This window comes from Elgaria multicarinata, chromosome 13 (assembly GCF_023053635.1).
Source record: "Elgaria multicarinata webbii isolate HBS135686 ecotype San Diego chromosome 13, rElgMul1.1.pri, whole genome shotgun sequence".
NCBI lineage: Eukaryota > Metazoa > Chordata > Lepidosauria > Squamata > Anguidae > Elgaria > Elgaria multicarinata.
In genome coordinates this window covers 749,238-764,649 of record NC_086183.1, presented here as the reverse complement: position 1 = coordinate 764,649, position 15,412 = coordinate 749,238, and the positions used below count along the sequence as shown (strand labels likewise).

At 51.5% G+C, this 15,412-nt stretch overlaps 1 protein-coding gene across 1 annotated transcript in view; it reads right to left on the bottom strand.

The window, feature by feature from the left end:
• Positions 1-15,412, bottom strand: part of INPP5B (inositol polyphosphate-5-phosphatase B) — a 66,708-nt gene that overhangs the window by 45,335 nt on the left and 5,961 nt on the right. Inside the window, exons 6-11 of the mRNA XM_063140800.1 lie at positions 10,830-10,929; positions 9,725-9,895; positions 9,425-9,526; positions 9,048-9,162; positions 6,248-6,364; positions 5,694-5,881 (exon numbers count right to left, since the gene is read on the bottom strand). Coding sequence (XP_062996870.1) covers positions 5,694-5,881; positions 6,248-6,364; positions 9,048-9,162; positions 9,425-9,526; positions 9,725-9,895; positions 10,830-10,929 — 793 coding nt within the window. The remainder of the gene's footprint in view (positions 1-5,693; positions 5,882-6,247; positions 6,365-9,047; positions 9,163-9,424; positions 9,527-9,724; positions 9,896-10,829; positions 10,930-15,412) is intronic.

Below are 15,412 nucleotides of genomic sequence, written 5' to 3'. Positions count from 1 at the left end.
TGCACAGGCTTGCACCTTAAATGAGTTTAAAATGTGAAACTCCTCACATGTGCTGAATCATATATATACTATTGCTCTAGTATCAGGAATGTAGCAGCTGTCAGTGTGGAAGATATATCTGCCATTTGAACTGAAGCAACGCATTTTAAGACATAAAGGGGTCTATAAGACTATAAGACTATTACACATGGTTTCTAAAATTGCTTAACACCATTGTAAGCTACTACCTGATTATGCAGAGAGAGATGCCCAGGCAATTACTATACTTTGCCATTATAGGCAGCGTGGCTCCTGGCAAGGGGAGGAGTGGGTAGACTGGCTGTTGACATGTTCAATGGAGTGCCATAGGCCTTCTTTACTTGTTGCTTCTTCCAAGCTGCCCAGGCCCCTTATCTGGGTCAAGGGGGCAGAAGTGGCACTGCAGCAAAAAGGGATATGAGCACCAATGTTTGGACTCGGGCAAAATAATACAGTATGTGGGTATGTGGTGTGGTTTGGCTTGAATTGCTTGTGTCTGGATTTCCTTTCTGGACTGGACTTGCTGGTTACATGACCCACAAGGCCAGGTTGTGGTATAGTCCTCTTCTTCTTTTGTGTTCAAAAGCTGTAAAGTATCCTGTGAGATCTGGAAGACTCACAACTTTATTATGGCATAATAAGCTGTTGTCCACTGGCCTCAAGTGCCAAAATGACTTTACTGGCTTTGCACTGTGAGTTTGGGGGTGGGGTGGGGGGTCATATCATTTGCTATTCCGCTTTGGACAGCAAAATGTCTTGGGCCAGCCCTGGCAAGAGCTGGCTATAATTTAGATACTGAACAACATGCATTGGGTTTCCTAGGTGTACAGGGCCCAGGTGTCTCAGGCAGGATCTACACTACTGTTTTCATAGAATCATAGAATAATAGAGTTGGAAGAGGTCTAAAAGGCCATCAAGTCCAACCCCCTGCTCAATGCAGGAATCCACCTTAAAGCATCTCTGACAGGTGGTTGTCCAGCTGCTTCTTGAATGCCTCTAGTATGGGAGAGCCCACAACCTTCCTAGGTAACTGGTTCTACTGTCATACTGCTCTAACAGTCAGGAGGTTTTTCCTGATGTCCAGCTGGAATCTGGCTTCCTTTAACTTGAGCCCATTATTCCGTGTCCTGCACTCTGGGATGATCGAGAAGAGATCCTGGCCCTCCTGTGTGTGTCAATCTTTCAAGTATTTGAGGAGTGTTATCATGTCTCCCCTCAGGCTTCTCCTCAAGACTAAACATTACCTCTGTTTCCTCTCCCCTCCGGGACACTCATACCTCTCCTGTATGCACCCTCTCTCCCTCTTCTACCCCACACATAGGGGCATTTCTCTCTCTTCTTTCCCCAGGGCTCCCCCTACGCCAATCCTCTTCTTCTGCCCTTATTTTATTTAGAGTATTTTTATTTAGAGTATTTTTATCCCGCACCTCAGCCTAAAAGGCTCCCGGAGCGGCTTACAATTGATCAGTAAAGAAGACTGATGTGCCCTTGTGACGGTTTCCCATCCTCTCTTTTCTCCTTCATCTCCTGTCTTCTGCCAATAGCCCCTTCGCAGCCTTCCAGAGATGCCCCTAGTTCCAGATCTCCTACACTCCCCCAAGTTCTCCAAATCTTGCCAGCCAGCCCTCTCTTACGCTAGGCTCGCAGCCACCCCTCGTCCTCACTATATTCACCCCAGAAGTCTCTCTCCTGGACCTCATTCCAAATTCTTTGCTCAGCAGCACACAGGGCAATCTTTTAAAATCATTATTAGGGCATTTGATATATGGTTCGGGTCCAGGTTATTTGAAAGAACGTATTCTCCCTTATGAGCCTGCCCGTGCTTTGAGATCTTCTGGAGAGGCCCTTCTTTCAGTCCCACCTTCTTCACAGGTACGCTTGGTGGGAACATGGGAGAGGGCCTTCTCGGTGGCTGCTCCGGTGCTCTGGAACTCTCTTCCTGGGGAAGCTAGGCTGGCTCCCTCCTTGATGGGCTTTCGGAAGCAGGCTAAAACTTTTTTGTTCAAGCAGGCCTTTGGAGAATAATCCAGCCCTCCATCTATGTTAATGTTTTATAATTTTGCTGTGTATTTTTTAATTGTTTATGGTTTTGTTTCCCTCCCCTCCCCCATGTATATTTTAAACTTTGTAAGGCCGCCTTGAGGCCCAGCATTGGGCAAAAGGAATAATAATAATAATAATAATAATGGTGTATTCTCTGTATGGTGCTGGAACTTAAGATGACACTCATTGTTGTTAATGTGATAGAATCTGTTTTAAATGTGAATCTGTTTTAGTAAGTTTGGATTAGGTCATTATCTGATTAAATTTAAAGATGGTGAAAATTGACTGCATCTTTATATATGCCTGGTTATCACTACAGCAAAAAAAAAAATAGTATTCAGAGTCTCCATTTTAAAATGTGTATTTTTAAAGTACAGATTACTTGTTAATTAAAAAAAATACAGTTTACTTCAGTTTTCGTTTATTTTGTTTGTTTGATGAATGAAAAAAAGTCCTTTATTACTATATATTTAATCAATGTTTACCTTAAAAAAAAATCCCTGGCTGAACCCCCTAATAAAATGTGCTGTGCACGCCTATACTCTACATAAAGAGTAACACCCTTGGGAAACTTTTACGGGGTGGGGGAGAGAGACCGTGGCAGGAAAAAGGATACATATAGGAAGTGGAAGGAAGGCCAGGCTACAAAAGAAGAGTACAGACAGGTGGCACAGAAGTGCCGAAACGACGTCAGGAAGGCTAAAGCTGAGAATGAGCTGAGATTAGCGAGAAACAAATTGCCAGTGTTTCAAGGAAGTGTGATGTAGTAGTGATGGGGGACTTCAATTACCCTGATATCTGTTGGGAGACCATTACTGCCAAAATTACTGCCTTCCAAGAAATTATTGACATGTATGGGTGATAACCTTCTCCTACAGAAAGTGGTGGAAGGAACTAGAGGGTCGGCAATCCTTGACTTGTTATTGACCAATAGGGATGACTTAGTGGATAAAGTGGCAGTTACGGGAACTCTGGGGGAAAGTGACCACGTCATACTTGAATTCTTGATTATGAAGGAGACAAAAGTCGAGCGTAGCCATACACGTACTCTGGATTTTAGGAAAGCTGATTTTAATAAACTCAGAACTATAATAAGTAAGGTCCCGTGGCAAGGGAGCCTAATGAGAAAAGGAGTGCAGGATGGGTGGGAGTATTTAAAAAATGAAATTTTAAAGGCACAGTTACAAACAATTCCAACAAGGAGAAAAGATAGAAGACAACAGAGGAAACCAATGTGGCTCCACAAAAAGTTTAGAAATGACCTGAAAACAAAAAGGGATACATATAGGAAGTGGAAGGAAGTCCAGGCTACAAAAGAAGATTACAGACAAGTGGCGCAGAAGTGCCGAAATGGCGTCAGGAAGGCTAAAGCTCAGAATGAGCTGAGATTAGCGAGGGATGCTAAAAGCAATAAAAAGGCTTTCTTCAGATACGTGAGTAGTAAAAGACAGAGGAAAGAAATGGTGGTTCAGCTGCTTAATGAGGATGGCAAATTGATAACAGACGACAAAGAAAAGGCTGAAATGCTCAATTCCTACTTTGCCTCAGTCTTCTCCCAAAAGCGGGTCTATGACTCCCCTGGAAAAAGTGAAGCAGAAGTTGAGGGGGCAGGATTGCAGTTTGAGATTGATAAACAAATGGTCAAAGAACACCTAATTTCCTTGAATGAGTTCAAATCTCCAGGGCCCGATGAACTGCATCCAAGAGTAATGAAGGAGCTAGCGGAAGAACTCTCAGAACCTTTGTCTATTATCTTTGCAAAATCATGGAAGACGGGTGAGGTGCCAGACGACTGGAGGAGGGCTAACGTTGTCCCTATCTTCAAAAAGGGCAAAAAGGAGGAACCTGGGAACTACAGACCAGTCAGTCTGACATCCATCCCTGGGATAATTCTGGAGCAGATTATAAAGAAGTCAATCTGTAAACACCTTGAAATCAATGCAGTGATTACTAGAAGCCAACATGGATTTGTCAGGAACAAATCCTGTCAGACTAATTTGATCTCATTTTTTGATAGGATAACCGCCCTTGTGGACTGGGGGAATGCTGTGGACGTCATATATCTTGACTTCAGCAAAGCTTTTGACAAAGTACCACATGACATTCTGATTAACAAACTAGCTAAAAGTGGGCTAGATGGAACAAATATTAGGTGGATCCACAGTTGGCTACAGAATCGGACGCAAAGAGTACTTCTCAATGGAACCTTCTCAAACTGGGGAGAGGCAACGAGTGGGGTGCCGCAGGGCTCAGTCCTGGGCCCAGTGCTCTTCAACATTTTTATTAATGATTTGGACAAGGAGGTGCAGGGAACGCTGATCAAATTTGCAGATGACACCAAATTGGGTGGGATAGCTAATACCCTGGAAGACAGAAACAAACTTCAAAGTGATCTTGATAGACTGGAGTGCTGGGCTGAAAACAACAGAATGAAATTTAATAGGGATAAATGCCAAGTTCTACATTTAGGGAATAGAAACCAAATGCACAGTTACAAGATGGGGGACACTTGGCTCAGCAATACTACAAACGAGAAAGATCTTGGAATTGTTGTAGATCGCAAGCTGAATATGAGCCAACAGTGCGATATGGCTGCAAGAAAGGCAAATGCTATTTTGGGCTGCATTAATAGAAGTATAGCTTCCAAATCACGTGAGGTACTGGTTCCTCTCTATTAGGCCCTGGTTAGGCCTCATCTAGAGTATTGTGTCCAGTTCTGGGCTCCACGATTCAAGAAGGTCGCAGACAAGCTGGAGCGTGTTCAGAAGAGGGCAACCAGGATGATCAGGGGTCTGGAAACAAAGCCCTATGAAGAGAGACTGAAAGAACTGGGCATGTTTAGCCTGGAGAAGAGAAGATTGAGGGGAGACATGATAGCACTCTTCAAATACTTAAAAGGTTGTCACACAGAGGAGGGCCAGGATCTCTTCTCGATCCTCCCAGAGTGCAGGACACGGAATAACGGGCTCAAGTTAAAGGAAGCCAGATTCCGGCTGGACATCAGGAAAAACTTCCTAACTGTTAGAGCAGTGCGACGGTGGAATCAGTTACCTAGGGAGGTTGTGGGCTCTCCCACACTAGAGGCATTCAAGAGGCTGCTGGACAACCATCTGTCAGGGATGCTTTAGGGTGGGTTCCTGCATTGAGCAGGGGGTTGGACTAGATGGCCTTGTAGGCCCCTTACAACTCTGCTATTCTATGATTCTATGATTCTATGAAATACATAAAAGGTTGTCACCCAGAGGAGGACCAGGATCTCTTCTCGATCCACCCAGAGTGCAGGACACGGAATAACGGGCTCAAGTTAAAGGAAGCCAGATTCCAGCTGGACATCAGGAAAAACCTCCTGACTGTTAGAGCAGTATGACAATGGAACCAGTTACCTAGGGAGGTTGTGGGCTCTCCCACACTAGAGACCTTCAAGAGGCAGCTGGACAACCACCTGTCAGGGATGCTTTAGGGTGGATTCCTTCATTGAGCAGGGGGTTGGACTTGATGGCCTTGTAGGCCCCTTCCAACTCTGCTATTCTATGAGTCTTTGAATACTTTCCCCTCCCAACACCCCTCCACTCTCCCCTCCACTTCTTCTTCTGCATCACTGCAGCAGCAGCATCAGGATCCTCCCCACTTACTCATGCTTGCTAATGGTGAGGGGCGGGAGGCTGGGCTCCAGCTGGCAGAACTGCATCCGGGCACAGATGTCACGGAAGTCCTGGTTCCGCCGCTCATAGTCTTCCGTGTGGGCGGCCAGGTGGGCGTTCACCACACACACAGAGGTGTTGTGGAACTTGAAGCGGATCGCCACACCACCCTTGTTGCCCTGACCAGGAGGGAGAGAGAGAACAGCATTCTTTCTCTGCATGCCACGTGGAAGAAGGGGGATGGGGTTGGCGGGATGAGTCCTCGAACGTGCAGAGGCTGCGTAAGGTCCAGGGCTCTGTTTTCTCCCCCCACCCCCACAAGAGTATAGATGAGGCAACTGCCCAGAGCTCTTAGAAGAGAAACCTTCAGCAGCCCCAGCAAGGAGTGGTGTGTGTGTGTGTGTGTGACCTGAATGACCCTCTCACTGGCAGGGCAGTCCCAGAGGCACAGCAGTCTCCTGTAGCAGGAAGAGGAGCACTATCTCCCTCCCTCCCTCCCTCCCCCACCCCCCCAGCCAGGGTGACTCATGCCTGGGAGCACTCACCATCCTGCTCATGATGCCCGTGCCAACCGTCTCAGCCTCCACCTCAGCAACATTCACAGCCAGCTCTGTCCTCACATAGAGCAGGAGCAAAATCCCAACGAGCCGGACAAGCTTTATCTGCAGAAAGGAAAACAGTTTGCTGGTGCACAAGTGTCATGCTGGACTTGCCATTCTGACATGGGAGCAGGCAGGGAACCATCAACCCCCCACCCACCCACCAAGTTGAAGGCAGAGCCAGTGAGCTTGATCTCAGCCTCCTATTCTAGTCAAAAGCCCAACTGAAAAGGGTCCAGGTAATGAGTTATCATCCAGGTGTGTCTCGAGTTACGACACCATCTCTTTCTCAATCACCTTGGCCAGGAATGGTCCATTTGAGGCTAGCTTGTGATTTCCCAGTCCTCTGGGTCAAGGGAAGCTACTTTCATAAAGGCCTTACTACTGCCTCCTTTAAGTAAAAGAGAACAACTTTCTCAAATATCATCTCCCTTAACTGTGGCTTCAGTTGATTTAATCAACCAGGAAGGGCAAAGGGAGGTTGAACATAACCCTCACCACTCTGGGCAGGTCCTTTGAGATCTACAACCTGAAAAGAATCCAGAGGAGTGGATTCAAGTGGAGACAGTTCCCAAAGTCACATCCACCTGCTCTGCGCATCCCTAATATTGGAGTCCCAATCAAGGCAGGTCCGACCCCCGTTATCCCCAAAGAACTAAGCCACTTGTTCACAGCCAACTGCTCCGGCTCCCCCTCTCCAGCATCCTGGTGAAGAAGGCCCAGCACAGGACAGAAAAGCATTGCTGGTCTATTCTGCGTGCCACTGCCGAGGAAGGGCCGTGAGCTTTCTTCACTGCCCTCATCACCGCAGACTTCCTGGGTTTGACTCCATCAGCTGGCTATCATTGCTTTCACTTCTCTGTTAAACTAGGGAGCTGAACTGACTAACAGGGGGAAGACGACCCTTTGGAGCAATAGTATCAACTGCTTGGGCCATTTCTGCCAGGGCTCCGGCAGGAGCACTGACAGACAAGGCAGAAAATTTCCCCGGGGGCATTCAGGAGATCCGCCAGGTGCTTGCGGCAGTCCGTCTCCATCAGCCCACTGCTCCTGCAGAGGTTCAAGACCCGTCCATGGAAGCGGAGACACAGGAAACTCCTCCCCCTTCAAAGCAGAACGCCAGGCCAGAGTGGCCCTGCCCCAAGCATGGGGCCAGAGAGTATTTGGGCCAGTGGTGGCCATAGCAGAAATGAATCCAGGAGCTCCTCCCAACTCAGCAACCTCAGGGTGGAGACTGAACTTCCCAAGAGGATCCCATGCTGGGCCTGCCTCAGGGAGGGAGATGGTGAGGCGGGAAGGACACAAGCAGAATCCCTGCACTGTCCTGGCAGAAGGCAGCATCTGGCCAGAGAGTTAGAATTCCAACGGCTGCTGCCAGTCCAGCTGCCCACCCCTAGCCCTGGCCTGCTGTGCCATGGAGGAACTGGGCAGATGGAGCTGGATGAACCACATGCCCCGTTCCTCCCTCCACCTGATCTCCGTGAGACACACCAGATCAGCTTTCTCATCTCAGATCAAATCCTGGATAATCAAATGCCGCCTCCAACCATGGAATGGATTCAACCTTGCCTGCTTGCTCTCCTGCCTTGTGACCAAGAAGGCTGCTCACTGCATCCACCCAAAAGGGCAATCAAGATCCAGAGCTCCCTTCCAGTTTACTGACATTACAAATCCTGTTAGACGGAAAGTGAGCTCAGGCCTTGCAGCGCCACCAGGGGGGCTTCTCAGCCAGAGCAAGGAGGGGACAGAAAGCGAGAAGAGACTTTGCAGGCCCCTCTCTGCCGCCCAAAGAAGGAGTGAGTGGGTGGGTGGGGGCAGTAGGAAGAAAAACCCTTCCCAGAAAGGCACTCCCTGCTTCATCTAGCCTGGAGCCCTTGAAGAGGCACAAGTGTCATGTTTCTCAAAAACTGTCTGCCTTCAGGGGAGACAATGATGAGGCCTGCTAAATAATCCACAAAGCTTTATTTAAGCAATAAACATCTCTTCCCACTTGAAGAGATGTTTCTTGGAACCTTCACCCTCGGCAAAACTATGCAAACTAAGTGAGACAATTGTCCTTTGTCCTTTCAAGGAGAACACGGGTATCTACACTACTGCTTTAAAGCGCTTTATAACAGTTTTGACAACTGTTGGGGCCCAGGACACACTGCATATATAGTTTTCAAAACGTTTTCAAAGTGCTTTAAAGCACTTTAAAAGCAGCAGTGTAGATCCCCCCGGAAAGCCTTTTCCCAAAACGCATTAACTTCAGAGAGGCTAGTTCTGAGGCAGCTTCTGACGCAATGTGAGGTGGGCCGACTTTCTCTTGCTTTCCTTTCGCTCTGCCCGTTTTAGCCTGCGGCGCACCCTAGGATCAGCTAGACTGTCTGCGCTCTCTCCTACAGAAGAATGTTGGTTTCCACTGAGTGTGTATGATTTGCCCTTGACGAGATAAGCTCTGGAGAGATCAGCAGCAGCTGGAGAAGAAACCGTGAGAGCTTCCTCCCCCACTGGTACAGGCTGGCCTGTATCTGGCGCCGACTCCTCTACTTCAGAGTCTGATTCTGATTGATTACCTGAAACACCTTCTTCCAAAACAGGGGGAGCAGGGCTAGACATGACAACAGGGCTCTTATGCCGACCTCGATGGGGAATTGCGTTCTCCCCCTCCCCACCATGGTGAAAGAATGGATTCAGCTAGGTGGACAGCAGAGCCCAGGGAAGAAATGGGTAAGGGGGCCCACTCAGAAATCTATGCCCGGCTTACCTTGGCGTACTTGGCTCCCGGATGAAGGCTTTCCGTCACAGCCTTAAACCATTCCTCTTCCTTGGGTGTGTCATTGAAAAAAAAGGCCTCTTTGCTCAGGTCAAGCTCCTGAAAGCTGCATCCAAGACAGGAAGCCATGAGCTCTGGCCCTTGGTGCTCCCCACTCTCCGGCGAGGGGGAAATTCACTCAGTCTGCTTAGCAACTTGGGGAAAATAAGTTCTAATGAACCAAACTGCTGTCGGGTGGTCTGCCCATGCACAGACAAGAGTGCCTGGAGGAGCACACCTTTGTCTTGAGATTCTCCCCATGACGAAAAGTGGGGGCACAGGCTGAGGGCAAAGCTCAAGGGCAGGCAAGCAAGGAGAGGCGGACATACCCCACACAGTACACATCCGGAGGCTCTGCATCTTGGCTGAGCCAGGGCTGGAGGCGCTCTTTGGGCGACCGGCCGTTCACATTGTATGTCCCAACAAAAAACCTGCCAGGAAACACACAAGCTGCACCACTTCTTGCAAGCCCGTCCTGAACACAACCCCCCCCCACGCTCCCCACACGCCCCACTCAAGGCGTGCCCCACGTGCCTCAGCCATGGAAGCTGCGGCCCTGGTGCAAACAACCCCACTCGCTGAGGGCTGGAACTGCCCGACTCCCCCGCCCCTCTCAGGACCACTGTTACCTGAAGCTCTGCAGCTGTGTGTACAGATCCTCCTTCTGCAGAAGCCGGGACCTGATGATGGTGTCTCTCAGCCCAAACATCTGCATGGACAAGCTCCGCGTCTCATCCGACACCAGCACACTCGAGGAACGGACCATCTCACTGGTTACCTCATTTCTGGGCTTATTTGGCCTGGGGATGAGAGGGGAAGGCGGAGGAAGGCTATGTGTGCATGTGGCAGCATTTCAGACGTGGCAGCCGGCAGCCAGCTTCTTCTCTGGCAGACCCAAAGAGAACAGGGATGGGATGGCACACGAACAAACCTGGGTGGAATGGACCCGGTGCCCAGTGCAGAGAGGAAACCGTGCTACAGCCCACCTTCCCCAGCAAAACACCAGCGCCCTGGCCTGTGCCTGACACAGTCTCATCTTTAGCCAGGATCCCACATGCAAGAACACACAGCCAAGCCATGGCCTGGCCATCACACAGGCTGCCTGCACTCCACCCCCGCCCAGGCTCTGCCAAGATGCATTTGGCAGTGCAGCAGCAGCTGGAAACACAATGGTGGGGAAACACAATGGAGGCTGAAAATTCATCCCTTTCTGGCCTCCATCATAGTTTGATATTAGTGCAGCCAGGGTGGTACAGAGGGTGGAAAATGGTCCCTAGATCTGCTGAAATTGCCCACCTCTGCTTCAAATGGACTCTGTCATAGTAGTGGCATTTTCTCTCCCTCCCCCACCCCCTCGCAACTTTCATTTGTGATTCATCCAGTGCAGCCCTGATGGGCCCAAATAATGAGGAAGGAAACATTTTTCTCTTGTTAACAGAATATGCAAACTTTCAGGCCCCAAAGAACAAATTGCTAGGCCAATGAGGATGGCCTTACAAAGTCTGCATTCCTCTAGCTTATGTAGAAGGCACCTACCATCTTTCCTTCATACTGTTTAATTTTGGAAGCCAGAAGTGAACACTGCCTGGACAAAAAAAATGCTCTCTGAGGTGGAAACCCAGCCCATAACCCCAGGAACAGGTCTTGGTTTGTCCCTGGTGAGGAAGAGAGGCTCTTCTGCAGGCACTGGGGTGCTCTTACTGGGGCGTTATCTATTCCCAGGGCTTTGCCTACCTGCAGGAAGCAGCTGTGCTGGCAACACCTGCGTTGTGCAGCTGGCTCATGACCGGTGCCGTCTTCCCTTTCTGCTTGAGGCCTTTGCTCCCGGCAGCTCCTGCAAGCAAAGGAGGCCCCTGAGAGCTACCCCTCTCCCATCAGGGCCTTGGGATGGAATCTCAGCCTGCCCCGAGCATCCCAGGGAAAGCAGCTCCTTATCTTGGCCTGCCGCATTCTGAAGGGGAGGGCTGCACACATTGTTCCCAGCCACAGCCAGCTTGGTCAGGTAGTTCAATGACACAGACCGCAAGGAGAGGCAAAGGCCCAGGAGCTGTTTGCAGAATCACTTCCACGGGGAAGGGAGAGGCCCAGCACAGCCAACATCAACAAAACCCCAGTCTGGAGTTATCCAAGAACTCCCAGTCTGGCTCTGGCCAAGCTGGTCTCTCTCAGCCTGTTCCCAAACTGAAAAGCAGTCCCAACAATGGAATACGTCACAGCGATGTCATGAGCACAGTCATCTTTCACATTACATATTAGCCAGAACCCAATTTACCCTACGCTTTTTCTGAAGTTAGAGCACTGAATCCCAAAGAAAGAAGGCATTGCACATAAAACAATAAAACCAGGAATGAAATGAGAGCACCCAAGCAAAGGGCTGCCGCACAGGGAAAGAAGGCTGCCCTTCTGCGAGCGGCACCTTCCCACCACACTGGGCTGAGCAGACATGCCTGCATAGAGGCAGGAACAGGGCTTCAGCTCCACAGGCTTAGCAGGTCGCCACATATTCTTTCTTTTCCAAAGGGTGGAGAGTGGTATTTAGCCTGTAGCCCTAAAGCAGGGCAGGTTCTGTAGACAAGAGGTGGGTCCAGATCCAAATTATCCTGATTTGTGTCATTATTGGTACCACTTTTTAAGACAGACATTGTCAAACCCAAACATGATTCAGGGAGAATGATCAGGTTGGGGTGGGTGGGTTCTGGAAATCAAGACCTATGAGAAACGGTTGATGGACCTGGGCATGTTTAGCCTGGAGAAGAGCAGCTCAGGTGGAGACATGATAGTGGTCTTCACGGACTGAAGGGCTCTCATGCATACGATGGGGCAGACCTGTTCTCTGTTGCTCTGGAGGGCAAGACTAGAGCCAGTGTTAACCACCCTGGTACATGCTGGTCACAGGCCAGCTCATTTCCCTAATTACAGTTGCTGGGCGTGGGTCATCACGATGTCCCAACCTCGTGCTAGTGGCTTGTTGGGGTGCGTAACAAACCACCCAGGATCCATGGCCTGCTGCAGAGTGAGGAAGAGGTTTGTTAACCACCCCAACAAGCCACCCTTGCTGGGCTCAGAGATCATGAAAACCTGTGGCGGGGTGTGTGAATTGTGCGAATCAGGTCCATGTGTGGAAATGGCAGGGCAGAAGATTTGGCTAAACATTAGGAGACACTTGCTAACAGTCAGAGCAGTTCAGCAGTGGCCCAGGTGGTGGACTCTCGTTCCCTGGAGGCAATTGAGCAGAGGTGGAACTGCCCCTCTCAGGGAGGCTTAGGGTGGCACGCTGCATTGAAAAGGGGGTTGGAAGCCCCCCGTCCATCGCTGGGAAGCAATCAGGATGGCTACAATCCTGCACATTCTTAGGTACTAAACACAGATGTGCTTTATGTCAACTTTCGAAGTTGCAATAGAACTGAAGAATTACATATTCATTCAAATTTCAGCAGAACTTCAAACATTTGAGATCAAGCTTTTGGAGTCTGAGCATTTCAACTTTGAAATTTAGTTTTGAAGGATGCTTTGGGAAACTTTAAGATTTCATTAGCGACCATGTTAAACATCCACTTGGAAAATGCCAGCACATTATGCTTTGGCTGGGTTCCCCCTCTCCCACTTGCAAATCCCCAAATCCAACAATGTCCACATTTAGGAATGTCATAAGAAATTGCTATTTGAAGAATATAAGCAAACATGTTGCAGGAAAGTTCTTGTTTGCCCCCCTCCCCTAGCTTCAGCTCTGTTCTTGGGGGTGGAAGCGCAGCAGCCCCTGTAGAAAGCCTACTGAAGATCAGGCTGAAGCAAGGAAGCTGGGGCAGGCGGAGGTGGCGGCGACCGCAGAAGACGCGAACTCTGACTTTGCACGAAGCCCTGCCTGGAAGGGACGTTTCTCTGCAAAGGGGCAGGAGAAGCGGCTCCTCCCTTCCTCGGCTCCCACAGGTTTGCTGCGACCTTTGCATAAAGAAGGGCTGCGCTCTTCTCCTGCTTCCAGAGGAGGAGGAAGCCGCCGCCGCCGCCGCCCCCGGCCCCTCCTCCGGCAAGAGAGCCGCCTTGACACGGCAACCGCGGAGAGAGACGCAGGAGCTGCGCCCCGCCGAGCATCTTCCCGAAGCGGCTGCCCCGCTCGCGCAGGGAGGGGGCCGGAGGCAGCGGGGGCCCTCCGCCTTCTCGGCACTACAACTCCCGCTAGCCCCAGCCTAGCTGGGCCGAGCGGGGCGCCGCCCAGCCCCAAGGTCTTCCAGCGCGCTTCTCCCGCGACGCGTGCCGGGCCCGGAGGTGGTCGTCGGCGCCCGGCCGGCTCCAACGCTGGGGCTGACAGGAGCCCTCCCCAGTCGCGCGTCCAGCGCAAGAGCCCTGCCGAGAGTGGAGTCCTCAGCCACCCCCGGGCCGCCGCCGCCGCCGCCGCGTCTTCCGAGAGTCAGGAAGGCTTTGCCCGCCGGCGGCCACCGTCCGGGCTATCCGCAGAGGCGCTTCCCCCGCCGCCGCTTCGTGGGAGCGAGGCGAGCGCCGCGCCCGGCTAGGACCGGCGCCCCCCGCAGTAGCCCAGCCCAGCCCAGCGCGGGCGCCCCCGCCGACTCCCTCCGAGAGCCCGGAAGTCCTCCTCAGTGCGGGGCCCCCTCCCTCTCCCGCCTGCCTACCTACGCGGACCTCCCGTGCAGCCCCCGCGCTCGCCCCGACGAGGCGCCCGCCAGCCCGCGCTCGCCTCCACCACTCCCCGAGAGCCTTGGCCCGGCCCGGCCCTCCGTTCCGCTCCCCTCCCGCGAGCCACCGGAGCGGAGCAGCCCTCCCTCCGCCGCGTATTGTGAGCCCCTTGGGGCGGAGCGGCAGCCTCGCCTGCCTTTGCGAAGGGCCGGGTGTAGACGCGAGGAAATGGCGCACCGCCACAGGAGAGGGGACGCGCAGGGGCCCACCGTCGGCTCAGCGGAAGAGCGGCTCCCGAGGGCTCCCGGCTGCCTCCGACCCTGGCGACAGCTACTCCGTCAGGCTGCCGCAGGGGGAGAGGGCGGGCAGGCCGGCCCGCCCGCCCCTCCATGGCTCTGCAGAAAGTCTTGCCACATTCAGCCAGTGGAGGCGGGTGAGCAGGCGGAGGAGGGGGCACCCGCTCCGATGTCAGTGCGGCTGTGAATCCCCCCCCCTTGAGTTTCAGTCAGAACTCTGAAGGAACTGTCCAAGGTGCTGGACCCAACCTCCCCAACCCTCTCCCGGAACTGCTTGCATTCCAGCCAGTCTTTAGAACTACTACTAATTAAGAATTAGCACCTGACTTTGCTCAGTCTCCTCTTCCCTCACTCCCCCCTCCCTTTTTCTCTTTCGGTCATGCCATTTTGCTGGGTGTGTGTGTGCACAGCTGTTTTGGGCTGGAAGCAGATTGCCCCCACCCCAGATTTTGTCAGGGGGCGTGGCCTCACCCCATACATCACAACTGGTCCTTGCAGCACACCTTCCGTTTGGCACATGCGTCTGGTTGTGCCCGCACTACCCTTAGGCAGGGCTGTTCCTGGGATTTGTTCCAGGACACACACGCACGGTCTTTTCCCCTATTCCAGGGCTGCTCTTGAATACCCTGTACTTCTGGAATCTTCTGGAGTTGCAGCTGGGGGTGGGGGGAAAGACAGCTGCCTCGTAATGTGTGTGTGCTTGCTATCTGCTGCTGTGACTGAATGCTCTGTGGTGTTGGTGGCATGGGTGCGAGTCCTGGTAGCACCCTCTGACAGTGGCTCCTGACTTTTTGTATTCCCCCCACCCCTGGCATTTCAGTCCTACCATGCTGCAAGGCCTGAACATGCACAGGATGCGGCATTCTGCCAGCGCGCTGCCATGGCTGTGACCTGGGTTACGTTTGCTCCACTATTCTGTAACCAAATGAGGAGAGGAGGGGCTGGAAGCCAATGTGGTAGTGAGAGGGAGGGCACAGATCAGTATGGAAAGGATGGTTTTGCTTCTTTGCCCCTCCAGACAAACTCTCCTGAAAGCGGCTGCATTGGGTTGATTGATATCATTATCCCAGAGGAAAGAGAGGCTGCTTCGGAGAGTCTTTTTTCCATTCGGCTGTGAAGGCCACAACATTTGTTGTTATCCCAAAATTTAGTCTGGGTCCAGATGGGGTGGGGGGCAAGGGGAGGCCCTGCATTTAACGCTTTAAATGTTAGGCAACTGACATTTAAAGTTGCCTAACATTTAGGCATTTAAAGTTGCAGTTTAATAGTGTTACATGAATGAGGATTTGTGACTTCTGGTTGTTTCCCTGCCTGATACTTTCTGTTGATTAAAAAAATGGATTGCTGATCCTGATATTGTTAACACCGTGTATTAATTACTGCCTTAGGGCA